General features: G+C 56.4%; 1 protein-coding gene and 1 long non-coding RNA gene across 2 annotated transcripts in view; both read left to right on the top strand.

Moving 5' to 3' along the window:
* LOC136376674 (uncharacterized) overlaps positions 1–21,026 on the top strand; it is a 285,392-nt gene that overhangs the window by 108,657 nt on the left and 155,709 nt on the right. The gene's annotated exons all lie outside the window — the stretch shown is intronic.
* Positions 1–21,026, top strand: part of CSPG4 (chondroitin sulfate proteoglycan 4) — a 37,951-nt gene that overhangs the window by 12,326 nt on the left and 4,599 nt on the right. Inside the window, exons 2-8 of the mRNA XM_066342589.1 lie at positions 8,702–8,865; positions 10,249–13,767; positions 14,857–15,339; positions 15,665–15,841; positions 17,725–17,923; positions 18,002–18,136; positions 18,249–18,415. Of these exons, the coding sequence (XP_066198686.1) occupies positions 8,702–8,865; positions 10,249–13,767; positions 14,857–15,339; positions 15,665–15,841; positions 17,725–17,923; positions 18,002–18,136; positions 18,249–18,415 (4,844 nt within the window). The remainder of the gene's footprint in view (positions 1–8,701; positions 8,866–10,248; positions 13,768–14,856; positions 15,340–15,664; positions 15,842–17,724; positions 17,924–18,001; positions 18,137–18,248; positions 18,416–21,026) is intronic.

Here is a 21,026-nt window from a genome sequence, read left to right as displayed (position 1 = left end):
CCCTATATTTCAGATGGAAAACTGAGGCAAAGATAGTGGTGGCTTCTCCAGGGCTCATAGCCTACTGAGTACCTCTGTCCAGAGCAGCAATCATTGCTTCCATTGTCCCCCATCTCAGTTCACATTCTCACTATCTCCCAGCCCAATCTGCCAGGCTCAGGGAAGACCTGGAGCACCTCTCCAACAACCTGCCCTCTGTGTTTCTCATCCCAGAGGGGAGAGGGCTCTGCCAGACAGGGTGTGGCCTCTCAGCCTCCTGGGGGCAAGTTTCCCACCCTGGGTGGAACCCACACCTCCCACCTCTCAGCCTCTTTCCTAACCTCTGAAAACCCAACAGACCCTTGGTGGATCAGGGAGGGACCTTTTCCAGGGACCACTATTTCTTGAAACATGCAGTCCTTGGCCAGCTCTGAAGAAGGTCCCTCCCTGATCTGCCAGCCCCAAAGCCAGACCCCATCCAGCTATGCTAGGGAGAGGCCGGATGCCCAATCATGCACAGAAAGTAAATTCTTCCCCCCCCCCCCACTTCCTCACCCCCCCTTCTGCCACCCCACTCCAACCCTGAAAGAGGGAGTTTTGAGGACAGGAAAGGAAAAAGTGTGTCTTCCCTGGGCGAGGGGCCAGTTCTCACACCCAGACAGATGCTCCATGTCCAAGCCACACAGAGCAACCAGCACCTCCTTCTGTGTGCATCCCCCTCCGATACCCACAGCACCGAGCTCAGGAATCACACCCACCAGGGCTTGAATCCCACTCTGCTTCTGCTCCTTAGGCCCTAGCTCAGGCCCTCTCTGCCTCGGTTTCCTCACCTGTAAAATGGGAGCTACCTCACAGGGACCTACTGGGGGCAGAAAGCTGGGCAGGCTCACTTTTTTTTCTCCCAGAATCCCCTACACACACACTCAGAGACGTATATTCCCTCCAGAGCGAGGAAAGCCAAGGGAAAGGGGATGTGGAGGAGGGCCTAGAAATCCTCCCTGAAAGGAAAGAAGAAAATCACAAGGCAGAAAAAAGTCTCTTAGAATTGCTCCAAGCTACAGACTTGCTACGCCTCAGGTGTGGAGAGCAGTGGGCATCCACAAAGACTCCACTGAGGCCTCTACTTCCTCCCGCACCAACCTTCCCAGCTGGGTGGACTCTGGGCTGCTTTTTCTAGCAAAACCACTCATTTTCCTCCAGCTTCCTCTGTGCCCCAAGTGGCCCCAGGGCAAGGACACATGGCTGGGAGCCCAGGGCACCAGCCCTGCCCCACTGGCGTCTGAAGACCAAGCTCAGCATCACTCCACTAGTCCCTGCTTCCTCTCTGGGGACACTTACCTTCCAGAGGGGGATCCCTAAATCAGACATGTTTCTCGACAGTAGCATATACCCCTTGGCAGGTGCTTGGTTATAAAACCAGTAGCTGAGGCCAGTGACCAGGGTCAGGGTTCAGTCAATTACTAAGAAAGTCATTGTCCTGCCCCATCCTCCTTGGCCTGGCAACCAAACACAAGTACCCTGAGAGAGAGTCTTGTGGTTCAAGGGTTCTCAAAGTGAGTAGGGATGGGGGCACTTTGACCTCAGCCAAGGTCTCTATAGTTCTGAGACATAGATGCAATGGTCTGGCCACAAGCATGTGGGACCCCATTGTTCTCACACTCCACTGAGAGGGATGGAGCATGTAAAGCCAGTACCCACGGCCACCATCACAGCCACCTGGCCTGTGCAAGTTCGCATTGGATTCGGACAGTCAGTAATGAAACAACGGAGCCAAGAACTGGTGGGCCATCATCTTTAATCCTAGCTTGCACCTGGCGGGCAAGTAAAAACACACACTGGGCTCCAAAACCCACTCATTCAGTGCTCACAGAGCTACTGACTTATCCGAGTTTCCTAGAATTAAAGGTTTCTAGCTCACCAGACTTATTCACCTCTGTTCCCCAACTCCTTCTCTCTGCACAAACTGCACAAACTGGTTTCTCCTTCAGCACTCCACCATCTTGGCTGCTTCTCCTGGCCTCCTCCACATGGCCTTTCTCTGCTATCTCCTCTAATGCTAATCTCAGGAACCGAGAGAGCAAGCTCCCGGTCTGCCCCCATTTTATAGTGTAGAAACCAAAACCTTTAATCCAATATACAAACAAGGAAGTCTCTGATACAAAGTCACTTATCTGAGGCATAATGGGATTCCTCATGAGAGTGCCCCACCCCACATCAAAAAGGGTGGGAAAGGCTTAGTCTTAAAACTAAGCCTTAGGCTATAAGAATACTACCTGCTTACAGCCTGTCCCCCCACATCCAGTGCAAACTATTGATATAAGCGAGCAAACATATATATTATTATTTACAAACTTATTTGACCAACAGAGCGGCTGCTGTTTGAAGTTCCCTATGACTTGAAACTGATGCACTGTTGTTCCTACAACCATGTCTTGTGGGCACTGGGATGGCCCTGGGTTACAGACTCTATGTGAAATCAGGTAGTAATAACTGAAGGGCCACAGCTGCTTAAGCATCTCCTGAGCAGCCAGCCCTGGCCCAGGGTTGGGGGGTCTCCAACTTGGCTCTTGCAAGCCAGGTGTCACCACCACAGGGAGGTTATGTTGTACCCTCCATCTGACCTGAGGTCTGTCCCTGTGATTTTGCTCCTTTATTACCTTTGGAGGTAACAGCCATGGGGGAAGTGACAGTTTGGAAGGGCTGAGCTTTCAACCCAGTGGGGAATGGGAGGGAGGGGGCTGTGGGACACACCTAGGGAAGGGCTAACACCTGAGTAGGCACAGTGACAGCTTCTCCCTTGCCCAAGAGCAGAGGTAAACAGGCGTGACCAGCCAGGGAGGGTCATGGTCCAGTATTCAGAGCCAGGCTGGGCCCACCTCCTCCCTTGTCCTGCACTCACACCGGACACCAAAACTGTGCAGGGTGCAGGGTCTGTGCTGCTCTGTGGGGCTGAGCCTTCATACAGAGTGTTGTTCTCCCAGCTCTGCAATGGGAGGGGCAGCATTGGGAGCATCAGGAGCATCAGCCCCACTGGGTTCTGGGTCAGAGGGGAACCTCCACCCTACCCCCGCTTCCTCGGAGGCTCTCTGACTTGGGCAGCAGCACCCGGGGGATCCATCCTGACGGCCAGAGGTCCTGGTGACCTCAGAGAGGGCCCCACTGCAGAGTAAAGGCACCTGGCCATCCCTGCTTGCACATGGAGACACACACACACGCACACCCATAAGGAAAGACAAATCATCCTTCATCTTTGCCTTGGCCTCCCTAGAACACCCCATCCCATGGCCCCCCAGACTCCCTCAAAGGCCTGTCCCAGCCTATGATGATAGAGTCCAACTTCACGTAGAGCCGGAGTCCCTCCCTCCCCAGCTGGCTGTCAGGGTGCCCCCTCTTCAGTCCTGTCCACAGCAGCAGGCTCCCTGCCAGCATCCTGCCTCCTCCATCTCCCTCAGGCCTCAGTCTGGACCCCTGAGTTCAGTCTTTGTGGAAAAAGGGTCTTTATTTTCCATTCTCAGTTTAAATATCTTTCTCAGGCTTTCCATCTTCCTGGGGGGGGGGGGGTCTCCCTCCTCATCCCCATCACTCCAGTACTGCATTTGTGAATGAGTGAGTGAGTGGTTCTGCCTTCTCTCCATCCATCTTGCAACTCTTGCTCTGTCTCGGTACTGAGGTACCCCTCCTCGACACATGAATGTCCAGGTCTCCCACCACCCACCCCTGACTGTGGGCCCAGGCTCTCCCCACCGGCCACCCTTCCCAGCAGCTCTGGGCTCCCAAACTTTCTCCCTTATAAAGTCAAGTGGCAGCCGACACCCAGGAATGCTGCTGCCTCCCATGACGCACACTGGCTGTGGGGCTGCCCCCAGGCGACAAGGAATTGGCAGCAGCAGGCATAGAAGATCAACTGCCAGGGAGGGGTGGGGTGCGGTGGGGGTGCCCAGGCAGGTGGCAGGGCTGCAACTGCAAGCTTTCTGCTTCTCTCTGTCACATTGCTTCTCCTCTGGGGCCTCAGGTTCTCTAACTGAGAAATGGAAGCCAAGTCCCTCTATGGCAGGCAGAGAACTTGGGTATCATGGGACCCCCTTGCCCAGGAAGTAGGGACTCAGGGCTGAGGAGGCAGAGCCCCAGGCCAGGCTCCCTAGACAGTTCAGAGCATCAGCAATGCACCAGGTTACAGTCAGGATGGAGCAGAGGGAAGAGGGGGGGCAGAGGCAGGATGGGCAGCAGGACGGCAGAGTGACCAAGACAGAGATGAGGAGACATGGGACTAAGCCAAGGGGACAGGCAGTCTGGCTAACTCCAGGTCTTAGGACTCAGGAGGAGCAGGGTCTGCAGCAATGCCCAGGCTGGAAAGGCACCCTGGCTTGCCTCCCTCCCCCCCGGCCAGCCTGGGAGGGGGTGGGCAGCCTGAGGGGCACATACTCTGCCCCTCGTCCCAAGAGCCTGTTGACAGGCAAACGCTTGGGCATCGTGATGGGAGTGAGCCTCATGTTTGGGGTTCCCCAGGAGCAGGGAACAGGTTCCCATTCGTAAAAGTCCTCAGAGTGCCCCAGGGAGCGGAGATACCATGTCACCTGTGCCATGCCAGCAGTGGCTTTGTGGCGGCAGGGTGAGGGGGTGATATGTGGCCTAGGCTTTATCTCCCCATATGAGGAGGGGCTTGTGGGGAAAGACACAGGCTCTTTCTGTATTCTCAGCCTCTGTCTCAGGAAGAGGGATGGAGCCACCCAGCCCTTGGCGCTGACAGCAGTGCCCTATTCACAAGCAGGAAGAGTGGGATGCTAGGGGTCTTCTCCACCTTCAGTAAACCTCTTGGATGGATGGGTGCTGAGCAGGAGGGGCAGGAACCCTTCAGGAACATAGAGCTCCTTTCACAGGGCCAGGCTCAGCCAAGTCATGGCAGATGGGCACCAAGGGGTAAGACAGGCCTGGGCACAATTGTTGCTCTGTCTAGGCAGCTTCCAGCCCACACACACACATACATACACATACACACACAGCCATACGCAAATCCAAAACACATCCCAGCAGCAGCCCACACACACACACACACATGCAAATGCCCATCTGCATAGCCCTGGAAACTCACCACTCACCTGCGTGCCTCCCTACAGGCAGAACACCCACACACGTGGGACTCTTCCTGCTCCTTCACTTACCCCCCAGATCCCGTAGGGCATCCTATTCCCCACCACCACCCATCCTGAAGGCTTGGCACCACCCAGGCAGCCACAGCTCACCTATATTAGAGAGGATGGGGCAGAGACCTCCGGGACTAATCACTACAGACAGAAGAAGAGAAGATGGGGAAGGAGTGCTTGTTTTACAAAAACGGTGACCTGGAAGCCTGCACTGGGCCCTCCTCCACCTGCTGTCAGCCTGCCAGTCTCTCATTGTCTTTGCTGCTCATGCCCCCCACTCTTCACTCCTCTATACCACCTTCACTTCGCCCAGGAAGCCCTTGAGGATTGACTCCTAGCTCATTACTTCTTTATCCTGCATTCTACCTCAAAGTCCCTTTTCAACTGCTCCCCCACAACAGAGATTCTAGGTTCTTGAAACTGCAGCCCACCAGAGACAGTAAGAGGGATAGAAGAAGGAGACCAGGAAGTGGGGGCAGCAGGACACTGGGGGCGCTGTCAGAGTTTCCAAATCCCAGACCAGCAAAGCCTCAGAAGCCTCTGTTGGGACAGGGCGGAGGGGCTGCCCAGCCTGTGCACTCCCAGCCCAGCACAAGGCTGCTTCTGTGAGCCCTTCCCCGCCTGGCCCTACAGCAAACAGCAGGGCCCAGCCCCTCAATGAGCCCATTCAGACTCCAGCCCACTGGAAAGTATTGCTACTTCCTGCCGCCCTCCCACTAGGGCCTGGAGAACTGGGCCAAACTGGCGGCTACTCTCCCCGCTGGGAGGGCACTAGGGGCAGGTTGAGCAATGGTTAGAGCCAACCATCTACTCCAGTTCCTGCCTGGTCCAGAGCCCTGACCTTGGTCATACCCCAGCAAGCTGACATCCACCTTCAACAAAAGGGAGTGTGGATGGATGGGTGTGTGGGCTCCCACCCACACAGAGGAGAGAGATTGGGTGCCAGGCAGGAAGATGCTGAGCAACAGGCTTGTTGGCAGAGAGCGAGCCCCGGTTTGTGGTACTGGCCTCTTTCCAAGGTATAAATACTCTTACTGGCAGGATCACCTGGCTCACAAAATCCCTAAAAATTTACAGTCGGCTCTTCTCAGCTTCTATGAGCTCTGGCCTACAACCACAGTGACCCTGTCTTGGGGCGGGGGGGGGGGGGGGGGGGGCAAAGGACAACCAGGAGCCCCACCTTCTGTGCTGGGGCTGCCCTTAGGGTAGTGTGTTGCCTTTTGTTCTTTTTTTTTTTAACAGAGACAGAGAGAGAGTCAGAGAGTGATAGACAGGGACAGACAGACAGGAACAAAGAGAGATGAGAAGCATCAATCATTAGCTTTTCATTGTGACAACTTAGTTGTTCATTGATTGCTTTCTCATATGTGCCTTGACTGTGGGCCTTCAGCAGACCAAATGACCCCTTGCTCAAGCCAGTGACCTTGGGTCCAAGCTGGTGAGCCTTGCTCAAACCAGATGAGCCCACACTCAAGCTGGCGACCTCGGGGTCTTGAACCTGGGTCCTCCTCATCCCAGTCCGACGCTCTATCCACTGCGCCACCGCCTGGTCAGGCGCCTTTTGTTCTTAAGAATCAATGTCCTTGTCACATAGGTGCCCACCACCTGCCAGTCCACTGGCCTGTCCTTCATCAGCTCCTAGGCTACTGGGATGCTTCTGCAGTTATTTGATTCTTTTAGCTTCCCAAACAAAGGCTCTGATGTTTCTACAAAGTGCAAGTAAAGGAAGTGATCAGAGGAGATTTCAGCCCAGGCCAAGGGACACTATCTGTCTTGGATGTCCCTCAAGGGGTGCGGGCTGCCCTTAGGGCACACATACCTCAGACTCCCCCAGTGGCTCCTTCCTCAGGCACAGGTCAGTTGGCTTGGGTTGGCTGGGGACTGGCAGCAGGGACGGAGCTGGTGCCAGATGATCCTTATCAAGGCCCTTAGTCTTTATTCACTCTTGTGGGGTTTAAAGGAACCCAGTGGTAGTCGACCTGGTCCCTACCGCCCACTAGTGGGCGTTCCAGCTTTCATAGTGGGCAGTAGTGGAGCAACCAAAGTATAAATAAAAAGATAGATTTAACTATAGTAAGTTGTTTTATAAAGATTTATTCTGCCAAACTTAGCGAAAATCCGACATAAAGTACTTGGTAAGTAATTATTATTATATGCTTTAACTTGCTGTAACTCTGCTTTATAACTTTTATAAAGTAAAGTTACTTCCCTACTTTATAAATCACCATTACTGTGGAACTGGTGGGCGGTTAGAAATTTTTACTACTAACAGAGATACAAAAGTGGGCAGTAGGTATAAAAAGGGTTGACTACCCCTGCTCTAACTCCTTCCAGCCTTAGACATCTGGGGGACAGACTCAAAGTTATATTTGGCTTTAACCTCCACAAAGGAATAGACCAGAAATTCTGGCAGTAGGTTAGATGTCAAGGGAGTTTAATTTGGAGAAACGGCTTGGAAGGAGATGGCCACTTAAAAAAAGGCAGTATGGAACTAAAGGGACCCTGAGCCCTGGCCGGGTAGCTTAGTTAGTTGGAGCGTCACCCCAATACACCAAGGTTGCAGTTTCGATCCCCACGATCAGGGCACATACAAGAATCAATCAGTGAATGCATAAGTAAGTGGAACAACAAATCAATGTTTCTCTCTCTTCCTCTCTCTAAAATCAATAAAGTAAATGCATTTCTTAAAAGGGAATCCTGAACAGTGACCACTAGCCCTGTGAAACCTCTACTGCCTTGGGTGGCTCATGTGCCTACCCAGCAGATCCACTGCTCCTCCCAGACCCCGTCTTCAAGCCTCCAATGCAGGCTTGGAGGACCAAGCTGTTGTCATTTCTGGCTCCGTGGCTGTGGTGGAAACAATGAGACTTAATTTGACTGCTCACCAGAGACCACTGACAACTCCAAAGCAGGATGTGACATGGGGTGATGCAGGAAGTTCTGGCCCATTTGGGGTCCAGCTCTGCACAGGGCCTCCATATGGCCTTAGAACCTTTGCTCCTCGGTGGACTCAGGCTGACAAGCTGCCCCAAAGGCAGCTGGGAGTATAGCCTGAAAGAACAGCAGAGATGGGGGGGGGCTGTCTGACAGCACCCAGCAGACCCCAGTCATGGCCCCAGCCAGCCTATGGAGCTAGGGCAGAGTGTGGGAAGCATGGCCAACGTGTAAGGGACCTCAGAGAAGGAATTTGAGCTGGGACTAGTTTTGGGTAAAGGTGGTTCTTCTGGAATACCAGACCTGGGATCTGTGACCACCGGGTGGGTGATCATGCCAGTGATGGTCTCCCTTTGCCCAGACCCAGGATGGAGATTTCACTGGGGCCCAGGGGAAGAGAGCTCCATTGCTGGCAGAGGCCCCTGGTCCTGAAAACCTCTGAAGAGGAGACTTGAATTGCTTGGAATTGCTGGGGCAGGTCTTCAGAAGCAAGATCTAGGCTGAGTATCTTCTGGTGCCAGGACCAAGCAGGCGCTGGCTGGGATCTGCACCAGCATGAGACCCTTCCAGCAGTTCACCCATCCACTCTACCCCTCTCCTCCTCCAGGCAAGGGTTGAGATTGACCAAGACTCCCTCTCTCCCACAGCCTCCTTCTTCGGGGAGAACCACCTGGAGGTTCTTATGGCCACGGCTCTGACCAACATTGAGCTGCAGCTACAGTTCTCCACATCCCAGCCCGAAGCCCTCCTTCTCCTGGCAGCGGGTCCAGCTGACCACCTCCTTCTGCAGCTCTACTCCGGATACCTGCAGGTCAGTGACATCTCCCTGCTGGCCTCTAGCTTTCAATGGTCCCTAACCAGCCATGTGACCTTGTGCGAGCCATTGTCATGTTAGGGTCTCAAGTTCTCCCCTGTGAGGTGAGCTACAGCGCCCCAGAGCGGCACATCCCTGGTGGACAGGCTCTGCCCTCCTGCTCGCCAACCTCACTTTTCACCACAACACTAGCTGACCCTTCGGGCGCTGGCAGCACCAACCAATGGCTTTCAGTTCCTGGTTATCTACGGTCTCTTGACGCCAGGACTTTTCCCACTTCACCTTCTCTGCCTGGTGTCTGTCTTACCCACTCCCTACACTTGCCTGTCTCCAGCCTCTTCTGGAAGTCTTGGCATGAACATCTCTTCCCTCCCCCCTCCCCCACCCCATCCCCACCAGATGCTCACCTGAGCTCTGCATAGCACCCACTGTGTCTGTCAATGACGGTAACAATAGCTTCCTCGTCTTTCCATGTGATCCTGCAAGTCACCACCAGCTATACCCACAAGGATTCCCCTGGCTCTCTCTGGGGGCATCCCCCCTAATGATGAGGAGTTTGAGAAGCCAAGATCTTAGTCCAAATGAGTGCCATCTGCTTCTGCACCCCACTAGGGAGAAGGCTATGAGCCTGGTCACCCGTGAGTTCATCTGCTGCCACCATTGCTCCTCACTGCTGTAAGGTGTCACGGTTGGTCCAGCCTGGTCCAGACACCCTTCCTCTCTACTGATGCAATGAGGCGCTCCATGGTGGTACTCCCAGGGTCTCAGTCCTTAGTGCCCTGCTCTTCCAGTTCCCTTATGGTGCCACCACTCGTCCTTGTGGGAGCATTCACTGCACCAGAGTCAGTCTGGTGTCCATGTCCCGGAGACAGAACCCTGTCCCTCTTCTCTGCCCTAGAACCGCCCCCTCACTTTATGTCAGGGAGCTTTTCTCACTAAACCTTCACAACCCAAAGCCTCTGATGGGGCTCCTCGCCCTTAAGAGGGAGCCTGGCCACCTCACTAACCACCCCTCCCCATGTTTGCCCCACTAAGGGCTCTCAGCAGGGGGGTCCCAGGTGCCCAGGGTGGAATCTTTAATATTCCATATTTCTGGCACCTCTCACCCAAGGAAAGAGGGAAAGAATGGAGAATCCAGGTGACTGTCTAGAATAGCATCCCTGGATGTCAGTTATTTGTAGGCAGGGACACATCTGACTTCCAAAGGAGCCCAGAGCCCATCTAGTCTTCTCGGGGATCATGTGGGCAAGTGTTTGGGGAAGGAGTGTAGAGGTGGCAGGAAGGAGAAAGGGGTGTCCCTCTGCTCTGAGGATCAACTACACTTCTCCAGCAGAAGGGACAGACTCACAGTGCTGACTCCCCCATCCCGTCTTTCCGCAGGTCAGGCTTGTCCTCGGCCAGGAGGAGCTGAGACTGCAGACCCCATCAGAGACACAGCTGAGTGACTCTGTCCTTCACACAGTGGGGCTGATGGTGTCAGGTGGCTGGGCCTGGCTGTCTGTCGATAGGCTCTTCAACACCTCAGCCCAAGTACCGGGGGTCCCTCTGCAGGTCCCCTATGGGCTCTTCCTGGGGAGCATTGGAAGCCTGGGCCTGCCCTACCTGAAAGGGGCCAGCCGACCCCTGAGGGGCTGCCTCCACACAGCTACCCTCAATGGCCACAACCTCCTTCAGCCACTGACCCCGGACGTCCCTGACGGCTGTGCTGAAGAGTTTTCTGCGGGTGACGATGTGGCCCTGGGCTTCTCCGGGCCCCACTCACTTGCAGCCTATCCTGCCTGGAGCACTCGGGATGCAGGCACCCTGGAGTTCACTCTCAGCACCAGGAGCCAGCAGGCACCCCTGGCCTTCCAGGCCGGGCATCAGCGTGGGAATTTCATCTACTTGGACGTGTTTGAGGGCCACCTGCGAGCTGTGGTCGAGAAAGGCCAGGGCACCGTGCTGCTCCACAACAGTGTGCCTGTGGCCGATGGGCGGCCCCATGAGGTCAGCATCCACATGGATGCTCACTGGCTGGAAATCTCCGTGGACCAGTACCCAACCCGTACTTCCAACCGCGGGGTCCATACCTACCTGGAGCCACATGGCAACCTCCTCCTCGGGGGACTGGACACAGAAGCCTCTCGCCACCTCCAGGAGCACCGCCTGGGCCTGGCACCAGGGGCTGTCTACAGCTCCCTGCTGGGCTGCATGGAGGACCTCAGCATCAATGGCCAGAGGCAGGGGCTCCGGGAAGCCTTGCTGACTCGCAACATGGTGGCCGGCTGCGGGCCTGAGGAAGATGAATACGAGGAAGACATCTACGAAGTTTTCTCCACCCTGGCCCCCGATGAATGGACTGCCATGAAGCTGCCGGAGCTCTGTGTGCCTGAGCCGGGGCTGCCGCCCATCTTTGCCAACTTCACCCAGCTGCTGACTGTCAGCCCCCTTGTGGTGGCCGAGGGGGGCACAGCCTGGCTTGAGTGGCAGCATCTGCAGCCCACCCTGGACCTGAGGGATGCTGAGCTGCGCAAATCCCAGGTGCTGTTCAGTGTGAGCCGTGGGCCGCGCCACGGTGCGCTAGAGCTGGACGTCCCAGGCGCACAGGCACGGCAGATGTTCACGCTCCTGGACGTAGTAAACCACAAGGTCCGTTTCATCCACAACGGCTCCGAGGACACCTCTGACCAGGTGGTGCTGGAGGCGTCGGTGACGGCGCGGGGGCCCGTGCCTTCCTGCCTTCGGAAGGGCCAAACATACATTCTGCCCATCCAGATCAACCCCATCAACGACCCACCCCGTGTGGTCTTCCCGCACGGCAGCCTCATGGTGGTCCTGGAGCACACACAGAAGCCCCTGGGGCCTGATGTGTTCCAGGCCTATGACCCCGACACCCTCTGCGAGAACCTTACCTTCCAGCTCCTAGCTGGTGGCCCCGTGGCACGCAGAGATCAGCCCAGGGAGCCAGTGACCGAGTTCTCCTGCCAGGAGCTGGAGGCAGGTAGCCTCATCTACGTCCACCACAATGGGCCTGCCCAGGACCTGATGTTTCGAGTCAGCGATGGGCTGCAGGCCAGCTCCCCTGCCACACTGAAGGTGGTGGCTATCCGGCCTGCCATCCAGATCCGCCACAACACAGGGTTGTGCCTGGCCCAGGGCTCCACCGCCTTGGTCTCGCCCGCCAACCTGTCAGTGGAGACGAATGCTGTGGGGCAGGACGTGAGTGTGCTCTTCCGAGTCACTGGGGCCCTGCAATTTGGGGAGCTGCAAAAGCAGGGGGCAGGTGGGGCCGAGGGTGCGGAGTGGCGGGCCACGCAGGCCTTTCACCAGCGGGATGTGGAACAGGGCCGCGTGCGGTACCGAAGCACCGATCCAGAGCACCATGCCGAGGACACGGTGGAGAAGCTGGTCCTGGAGGTGCAGGTGGGCCAGGAGACCCTGAGCAATCTGTCCTTCCCAGTGACCGTGCAGAGAGCCACTGTGTGGCTGCAGCGGCTGGAGCCCCTGCACACTCAGAACACCCAGCAGGTGGCCCTCACCTCAGCCCACCTGGAGGCCACCCTGGAGGAGGCAGGCCCAAGCCCTACCACTTTCCACTATGAGGTGGTACAGGCCCCCAAGAAGGGTAATCTGCGGCTTCAGGGCACGCGGCTGTCAGAAGGTCAGGGCTTCACCCAGAATGACCTGCAGGCCGGTCGGGTGACCTACCGGGCCACAGCACGTGCCTCAGAGGTGGTCGAGGACATCTTCCATTTCCGTGTCACAGCTCCGCCACACTTCTCCCCACTCTATACCTTCCTCATCCACATTGGTGGCGACCCAGATGCTCCCGTCCTCACTAACGTTCTCCTCTCAGTGCCAGAAGGTGGGGAGGCCATCCTTTCCGCTGACCACCTCTTCGTCAAGAGTCTCAACAGCGCTGACTATCTCTATGAGGTCATGGAGCGGCCCCGCCATGGGAGGTTAGCATGGCGAGAGTCACAAAACAACAGCACCATGGTGACATCCTTTACCAATGAGGACCTATTGCGTGGCCGGTTGGTGTACCGGCATGACGACTCCGAGACCACCGAAGATGATATCCCGTTTGTGGCTACTCGCCAGGGCGAGGGCAGCGGTGGCACCATCTGGGAGGAGGTACGCGGCGTCTTCAGAGTAGCCATCCAGCCTGTGAATGACCACGCCCCCGTGCAGACCATCAGCCGCGTCTTCCACGTAGCACGGGGTGGGCGGCGGCTCCTCACCACGGATGATGTGACCTTCAGCGATGCCGACTCCGGTTTTTCTGATGTCCAGCTGGTATTGACTCGCAAGGACCTCCTCTTTGGCAGTATTGTGGCTGCGGAGGAGCCCACACGGCCCATCTACCGCTTCACCCAGGAGGACCTCAGGAAGAGGCGAGTACTGTTCGTGCACTCCGGGGCTGACCGCGGCTGGATCCAGCTGCAGGTGTCTGATGGGCTGCACCAGGCCACCGCACTGCTCGAAGTGCAGGCCTCGGAGCCCTACCTCCGTGTGGCCAATGGCTCTGTCCTTGTGGTCCCTCAAGGAGGCCAGGGTACCATCGACTCAGCTATGCTCCACCTCGACACCAACCTAGACATCCGCAGTGGGGATGAGGTCCATTATCGTGTCACAGCTGGCCCACGCTGGGGGCAGCTGCTCCAAGCGGGCCAGCCCACCACAGCCTTCTTTCAGCAGGACCTGCTGGATGGGACCATTGTCTACAGCCACAATGGCAGCCTCAGGCCCCATGACACCCTGGCCTTCTCTGTGGATGCAGGGCCAATACACACGGACACCACCCTACAAGTGACCATTGCCCTAGAAGGGCCAGTGGCCCCACTGCACCTGGTCCAGCACAAGAAGGTCTACGTCTTTCAGGGGGAGGCGGCTGAGATCAGAAGGGACCAGCTGGAGGTAAAAGGCTGTGGGTGAGCAAGGATGTGAGCCTTCCTGCTGTGCCTGCTCGGTGGCTCTGGGGGTGCCCTATGGTGGCTTCTGGGTCAGGTGTGTGTAGCTGCCTTGAGTATGCCTCTCACGTGCATGTTGTGTGCCCAAGGGTTTCTGGGGAATCAGCTATACACACAGCTGCCTGTGCATTGTATGTGCCTCCACATGTCATGTGCAGATATGTGCAGGCTGCGGTTGACTATGCAGACTCCTGGACCCCATCCAGGCCCTGAAGTGTCTGAAGTTGAGCCTGAGAATCTATATTCTAGTAACAATAAGTTCTTTGGAGGGTTTTCATGGGCACAAACTTTGAGGGCCACAGGCCTTAGAGTCAAGCTTAGCTGCCTCCCCACTCCCAACCCCAGCCTCCCACGTCCTCAGACCAGGACTCGTGGTCTGGCGAGGGCTGCTGACCTCCCCTCCCAGGAACCTCACAGAGCAACCACAGGCCTTCCAGCAAGTCCACCGATTTGCTGTGTGACCTCAGGCCAGTCTCTTGCCCTCTCTGGACCAGTGTCTCAGCCCCTTGTGCTTATGACTGTCGACTGTGACTGACCACGTCTAGCATCAGGCTGTCTTTGCCCAGAAGGAGGCCGCATTTGAGCCAGGTTTTGAAGAGTCTGGGGGTTCAGTAGCAGAAAATGGGGGGAGGGAACTGTATTACAAACAGAGAAAACAGTCCAGGCAGAGGCACAGGATCAGGACTTTGGGGGTAGATGATCAGGTGAGGGAGCACCCAGCAGCCCTTGGTCTGGGCCAGGTGTGCCAGCTCCACAGAGCCTGTGGCATCTTATTAGAGTCTGTGCCTCTGGAAGGATGGGGTGCTCTCTGGTGGTGAGAAGTGACAATAGTGGGGGTGGCGAGGCAGCCTGTGTGTGTGTGCATGTGTGCATGTGTTGTGTGTGATGACCATGTGTCTCAGTTCACATGTCAGTGTTTGGTGTGATTATATGTCTATGTCCCTGAATCTGAGGATATGTGACTGTGAGTGTCTCAAAGGCCATGGCAGCCACCCTGTGTGCCCCTGGTGAGTCCCTGTTACCTTTTTTTAAACAGGTAGCCCAGGAGGCAGTACCGCCCACAGATATCGTGTTCTCGGTGAGGACACCCCCAAGTGCTGGCTACCTGGTGATGTTGTCTCATGCTACCACTGAGGCCGAGTCACCCAGCCTGGACCCTGTGCAGAGCTTCTCTCAAGAAGCAGTGGATGCAGGCAGGGTCCTGTACCTGCACTCCCACCCTGAGGTCTGGACAGACGCCTTCTCCCTGGATGTGGCCTCAAGCCTGGGGGCTCTCCTTGAGGACGTCCGCATGGAGCTAGAGGTGCTGCCCACCACCATCCCACTGGAGGCACAGAACTTCAGCGTCCCTGAGGGGGGCACCCTCACCCTGGCCCCCCCGCTGCTCCGCATCACTGGGCCCTATTTCCCCACGCTGCCAGGCCTCGACCTGCAGGTGCTAGAGCCACCCCGGCATGGAGCCCTGCGGAGAGAAGAAGACCAGCGAAACATGACCCTGGGTACCTTCTCCTGGAAAGAGGTATGCTGTCAGGGAGGCCCTGAGGGTACAGCCCAGTTCTGGGGGCAGAGTGGGGGAGTCCTAGGGATGACCAGTCCCAGGATGTGTATGGGGAGGAGACATGGATCCCACCTTTAAGGAGCACATCCACTTCCAATGCCTTAGCTCATGCCTTCTCCCCTGGGCAGACAGAAATGACGGTCCCCATCTCCTTCACTCCTTCCCTCGGGGAGGAAGGATTGTCCCCACTTGCAGAAACTAGAGCTCTAAGGGACTCAGTCTCCTCCCCCACCCATGGGCACATGAAGGGTGCTGGCCTGACCTCCAGCCCTGGGCTGGCCTGCAGGTAGAGCAGCAGCGGATCCACTACATTCATGATGGGAGCGAGACCCGGACGGATAGCTTCACCCTCATGGCAAACGCCTCAGAAGTAGACCGCCAGAGCAACCCTATGGCCTTCACCATCACCATCCTGCCCGTCAACGACCAAACCCCTGTCCTCACCACAAACACGGGCCTGCAGGTGAGCATGCTGGGACTGCCTCCCATCTCCCCTCCCAGAGAGAGAGGCCCAACCCACCACTTCCCCATCCCTGAGCCTTGATTTATCCCTCCTTAATACGGAGATGCTGCCACACGCCTCACAAGGTAGTCGGGAAGAAAGAAGAGCTATCGCCCTGAAAATGTAAGTGCAGCAGGCAGCCTCATGAACAGCCATGTTAAGCCCTGCTCTTTCCTGGACTCCCCCTTGACCATAGAAGGGTGTCTCTATGGCTTAGGGCCAGCACTCCTGAAGAAAGTTCTTTTTGTTGTTATTATTATTGAGAGCAGGGGAAGCAGAGACAGACTCCCACATGCACCCCAACCAGGATCTACCTGCAAGCCCCCTACCCAACAATGCTCTGCCCATCTGGAGCTGCTGCTCTGTTACTCAACCACCAAGCTATTTTAGCACCTGAGGCGAGACAATGGAACCATACTCAGCATCTGGAACTCACTTGCTCAAACCATTCAAGCCATGGCTGCAGAGGAGGAAGTGAGATAGAGAGAGAGAGAGAGAGAGAGAGAGAGAGAGGCGGGGGGGGGGGGGGGAGAGAAGCAGATGGTTGCTTCTCCTGTGTGCCCTGACCAGGAATCGAACTCAGGACTTCCACACGCTGTGCCTGAAACTCTGCCACTGAGCCAATTGCCCAGGGCCAAAATGTTCTTCCAAGTCCTTAAGGGTAGACTCCAGGTGGGGAGCCATTAAGCAAGCAAAGCTCACAGCTTGGCTCCCCAAGCCCTTGCCCCATACATGGAGCATAATAGTGGTGCTCCCATTCAGCAGAGATAGAAGTCAAGGCCCAGATGGGTGACAGAACATCTCCACGGTCTCAAAAGTAGATCCTGGTGGAACAGAAAGGGTGTGGTTTGACCAAGGCCACCCAGCGAGGCAGCAAATGGGCAAGGCCTTGAATGCTGACCTCTAGGAGTTGGACTCCAGGTCAGCAGAAGCCGTGGAGGGCTGACAGGCTGTCTGTGACTTGAGCACTGGGCATTTTTGTGGTGTAGGATGTGCTTGTGGTAGAGAGACCAGCAAAAGGTGGAGTGTAAGCTAAGGGCTGCTTAGGAACCACAGGCAAGTGGTGCTATGTGGGGGCTCGGCCACCAGGTGGTGCTGTCCACCGTGTTGGTGCCCAGAGCCTCCATACGGGGTGGCCCTCCTCTGGGAGCTGAGCAGGGGTCATCAGCCTAGGGCTGGGGGGAGTCCAGGCATCCCAGAGGGCTCCGTGTTCCAGGTGTGGGAGCCCCTTCCTATTACTACCCACAAGTTGCTAGCTCAGCAGGTTATGTAACAGTTCTCTGGGAATGGAATTCTGCCCTGCAGGCAGGTGGGCGGGCCAAGAGGGGTTCTCCTTTCTGAGCATGGGAAAGGACAGCAGGCATCCAGGCTCCCTTCCCACAACCACTGGGGCTTGTTACTGCCCTCATCCCAGAGCTGTTTCCATGCCCCAAGATGGAGCTGGCTCTCTCTGCCCCCGTCCCCCTCACTCACCTGGCAGGGGAGCCCACTGCTAAGTGTCCTGGGGAGACAAAACCACTGTTCCCACAGGGCACCTAGCCCCTGTCCGGTCTTACCGCAGAGGGTTTGAGGGAGGCCCCTGCCCTGACAGTGAGACAATGGGTTAGGCAGTGCTGTCAGTCAGGCCTGGGGCTTCTCGGGGGTGGAAAGCCAGTGAGAGCTAGGAGCTTCCTACGGGAGGAGACAGGGGCTGTTCTTGAGGGGCAGTCAGGGTGAGGGCATATAGGAGTCCAGGCATGGGGCCCACAGGTCACAGGGAAAGGTGAGTGATCTGGGGCCCTTTTGCAAGGAAGGCCAGAATGGACCCCGGTGGGGGCAGAACCTTCACCAGCCTGTGTCCCCAGGTGTGGGAGGGGACCACTGTGCCCATCCTGATGACAGCCCTTAGGGGCTCAGACAGTGACTCGGAGCCCAAGGACCTGGTCTACACCATTGAGCAGCCCAGCAACGGGCAGGTGGTACTTCGGTCGGCACCGGACACTGAGGTCCTCAGCTTCACACAGGCCCAGGTGGACAGTGGGCTTGTGCTGTTCTTGCACAGAGGTGGGTGCTGAGAAGTGGAGACGCACAAAGGGGGGTACCACCATGGGCAGCGAGGCTCAACCCCACATCTGCCCTCAGGAGCCCCAGATGGAGGCTTCCGCTTCAGCCTCTCCGACGGCCAGCACACGTCTCCCGGACACTTCTTCCACGTGATGGCCCAGAAACAGCTGCTCCTGTCCCTGGAGGGCAGCCAGATGCTGACAGTCTGTCCAGGTGGGTCTGCCAAGTGTGGGTGGCACACAAGGGTCGGGCTACCCCTTCATCAGCCACAGGCCTTGCCCTGGCTCCTGATCTAACCTTGACAAGCCCCCTTTGCCTCTAACAGGGTCTATGGAGCCACTCAGTAGTGAGAGCCTGAAGGCCAGCTCCAGCATGGGCACTGACCCCCGCCACCTCCTCTACCAGGTGGTACAGGGTCCCCAGCTTGGCCGGCTGCTCCACACCCAGGAGGGAAGCACTGAGGAGGCCCTGGTGAACTTCACCCAGGCCGAGGTAAGCACCCAACTCTGTTACAGTGACAGTTCAGGTGGCCTACTCTGCCATGGACACACATGTGGACACAGGCACCAGCTCCAGCACTATTGGTAGCTTACCTCCCAGGCCTCCTGCACTCCAGGCTGTGCACACCTTGCCCCCCAGGAGCCACTAAGCCCACAGGAACAAGGGGGCTCAGTGTTCCATGGTGCGAGAGAACACAGGAGGTTAGGACAAGAGGGGCTCAGAGCAGCCATCGGGCCCTGGGTTGGCCTCCAGAAGGAAACTGCACTTGGAACCCAGGGGCTAGAAAGTGTGTACCCGGTGGAGGACACCACATCCCAGCAGCTGGCGAGGGGCTGTGCTTGGCTGGAGGGATGGAGTTTGAGATGAAGGCGGTTGTTGGGCCTGTAGCCAGAGGTATGAACCTGGGACTCAGGTCAGGGGCCAGCAAGAAGCAGAGCAGGTCCTGGGAGCACATGAGCAGACAGAAGGCAGCTGAGCAGGTCTGATGAGGAACAAAGCCGCCATCTGTCCATCACTGGCTGTCCACTGGCTGTCCCAGGGCACAGCAGAGGGAACTCTCAGACCGCAATGCCGCAGGGATCGCAGAGCTCAGAGCTAACTGCACCAGTTGATGCCAGCAGCCGTCACTTGGCACCCCTTCTGTGCACAGGAGGTGCCAGGGCAGCCTTGTTCTCCCAAAGGCAGAGCAGGTGGGGAGCTTCCAGGCCTCAGGAAAGGAGGGCTTCAACGGAGATGGGTCAGGTTTCATGGGTCCCTCACATCAACATCCCCTCAGTTTGGGTCCTCTGTTCTCCTGGAGCCCTGGCTTCTGCTATCGTCCCCTTCCTGTCCCTCCCTATAATGAAATATTCAGCAGGCTGGTGGCTGCAGCAGCTGTGCACTCAGAGTCCCCAGGAGCCTTTGTCATCAGATGCCCAGGACATGGGAGGGAACAGACCAGGCCTTCAGAGCCCTGACCCCACTCTACAGTGCTTCTCCCTACACCCCCCACCACACCCCCTACAATCTGAAGAACCAGGTTGACCAGCCACCAGGGTTGGGCTGGCAGTGCCATGCAGGGATGCTGGGCAGAGGCTGCATGGCAGAGACCTGTCTGCCCTTGGGGGAGGGGGTTGGGCAGGACCTGGTGGTGCCTGACATCACCACTGCCCCAACAATACTGGGACAGGGAACAAGGGTCCCCATTTTACAGATTGGGAAACAGAGGCTCGCAGAGGTCAGGCAACTTTATTCAGAGCACATGGCTAGTAAGAGGCAAAGCCAGGCTTGTGCCTTCTGTTACCCAAATTTTCTTTCCCCAGAGGAGCTTGCTCCTAGCGCTCAAGGACTCTCCCCAGCTATCTGTGGTGGTTTGACCACCCTCCCAGACCACTTCCACCCACCAAAAGTGCCCCTGAACCCAGGCATCCAGCCTCCCCCTGCCAACTCCAAGAGGTCTTCATTTTTGTCCTGCCCACCCTTCAGCCTGGGCCAAAGGTGACAGCTGGCTGTCCTTGTAGGCCACATCTGGCCGACAGATGTGTTTTAAACTGACCTGCACAATGCACTTAATATTTTTAAATTACTGGTCAACATGCAAACCTTTGGGAGATTTCACCCAAAAAAAACAAAACAAGCAGAAAAACACCGTAGTTTCCTGCTTTTTTAAGAAGCCTGTGTTGCTCTTATCAGCTGAGCAGCCACGGCCCTCTGACAGGGCCCGCTCCGGCTCCCACTCCCACCCCCTTTCTCCTAGAAGCCCCCCGCACTGGCTTCTGTCTCATTGTTGCCCAAGTCCTCTTTGTTGAGAGGAGGAACACAGTCTGTGTCTCCTAAAAGGGGAAAACAAAAGATAAGCCAGGAGAGCACATTTGGATCAGAAAGGAGGAAAAATATTTACTTCTTTATGGAAAGAAAGACTGTGCCTGGTGTGTACCACACAGGCAGCCCGAGCGGGCAGCAGGTTATCTGGGCTGCAGTTGCCAAGGGGGAGTAGGCCGAAGTGAGGTGAAAGGGGTGCGGAGGTCACGACAGGGTCTCTGTGGTCACAGGGCAGACTACTGCACTATCTGAGTGACAGAGCCTTACTCTGTAAAGCAGGGGTCTCAAACTCAACTCAGCATGTGGGCCGCAGAGCAAGATCACAGCCGTTCGGCGGGCCGCACTAGGTCTACAAAAGGCAACTGTTACGCAACACTTTTCTCACTGCAGTTGAAAACAAAAAAAAATCAGTACAACAAGCACAATCGTACATGCAGTTTACTCAGTGTCACAAAACGACCAGAAACTGTAGTTCACATCACAACTGCTGTTAACTAAGCTAATATCTAGCTAGGATGCTAGAGAAATGAAAAATACAAGTAGGCCCCTAGGCTTACTTAATTTTATCCAAAATATTTTGAACTTCGTGGATTAGTCTGCGGGCCGCACAAAATTGTTTGGCGGGCCGCATGCGGCCCGTGGGCCGCGAGTTTGAGACCCCTGCTGTAAAGGCTCACTCTGGCTTTTGTGTTTAGATCAGGGGTAGTCAACCTTTTTATACCTACCGCCCACTTTTGTATCTTTGTTAGTAATAAAATGTTCTAAGCACCCACCGGTTCCACAGTAATGGTGATTTATAAAG

This window comes from Saccopteryx leptura, chromosome 6 (genome assembly GCF_036850995.1).
Source record: "Saccopteryx leptura isolate mSacLep1 chromosome 6, mSacLep1_pri_phased_curated, whole genome shotgun sequence".
Taxonomy (NCBI): Eukaryota; Metazoa; Chordata; class Mammalia; order Chiroptera; family Emballonuridae; genus Saccopteryx; species Saccopteryx leptura.
Note: the sequence above shows the minus strand (reverse complement) of the source record. Positions and strands in the feature narration are given on the sequence as shown.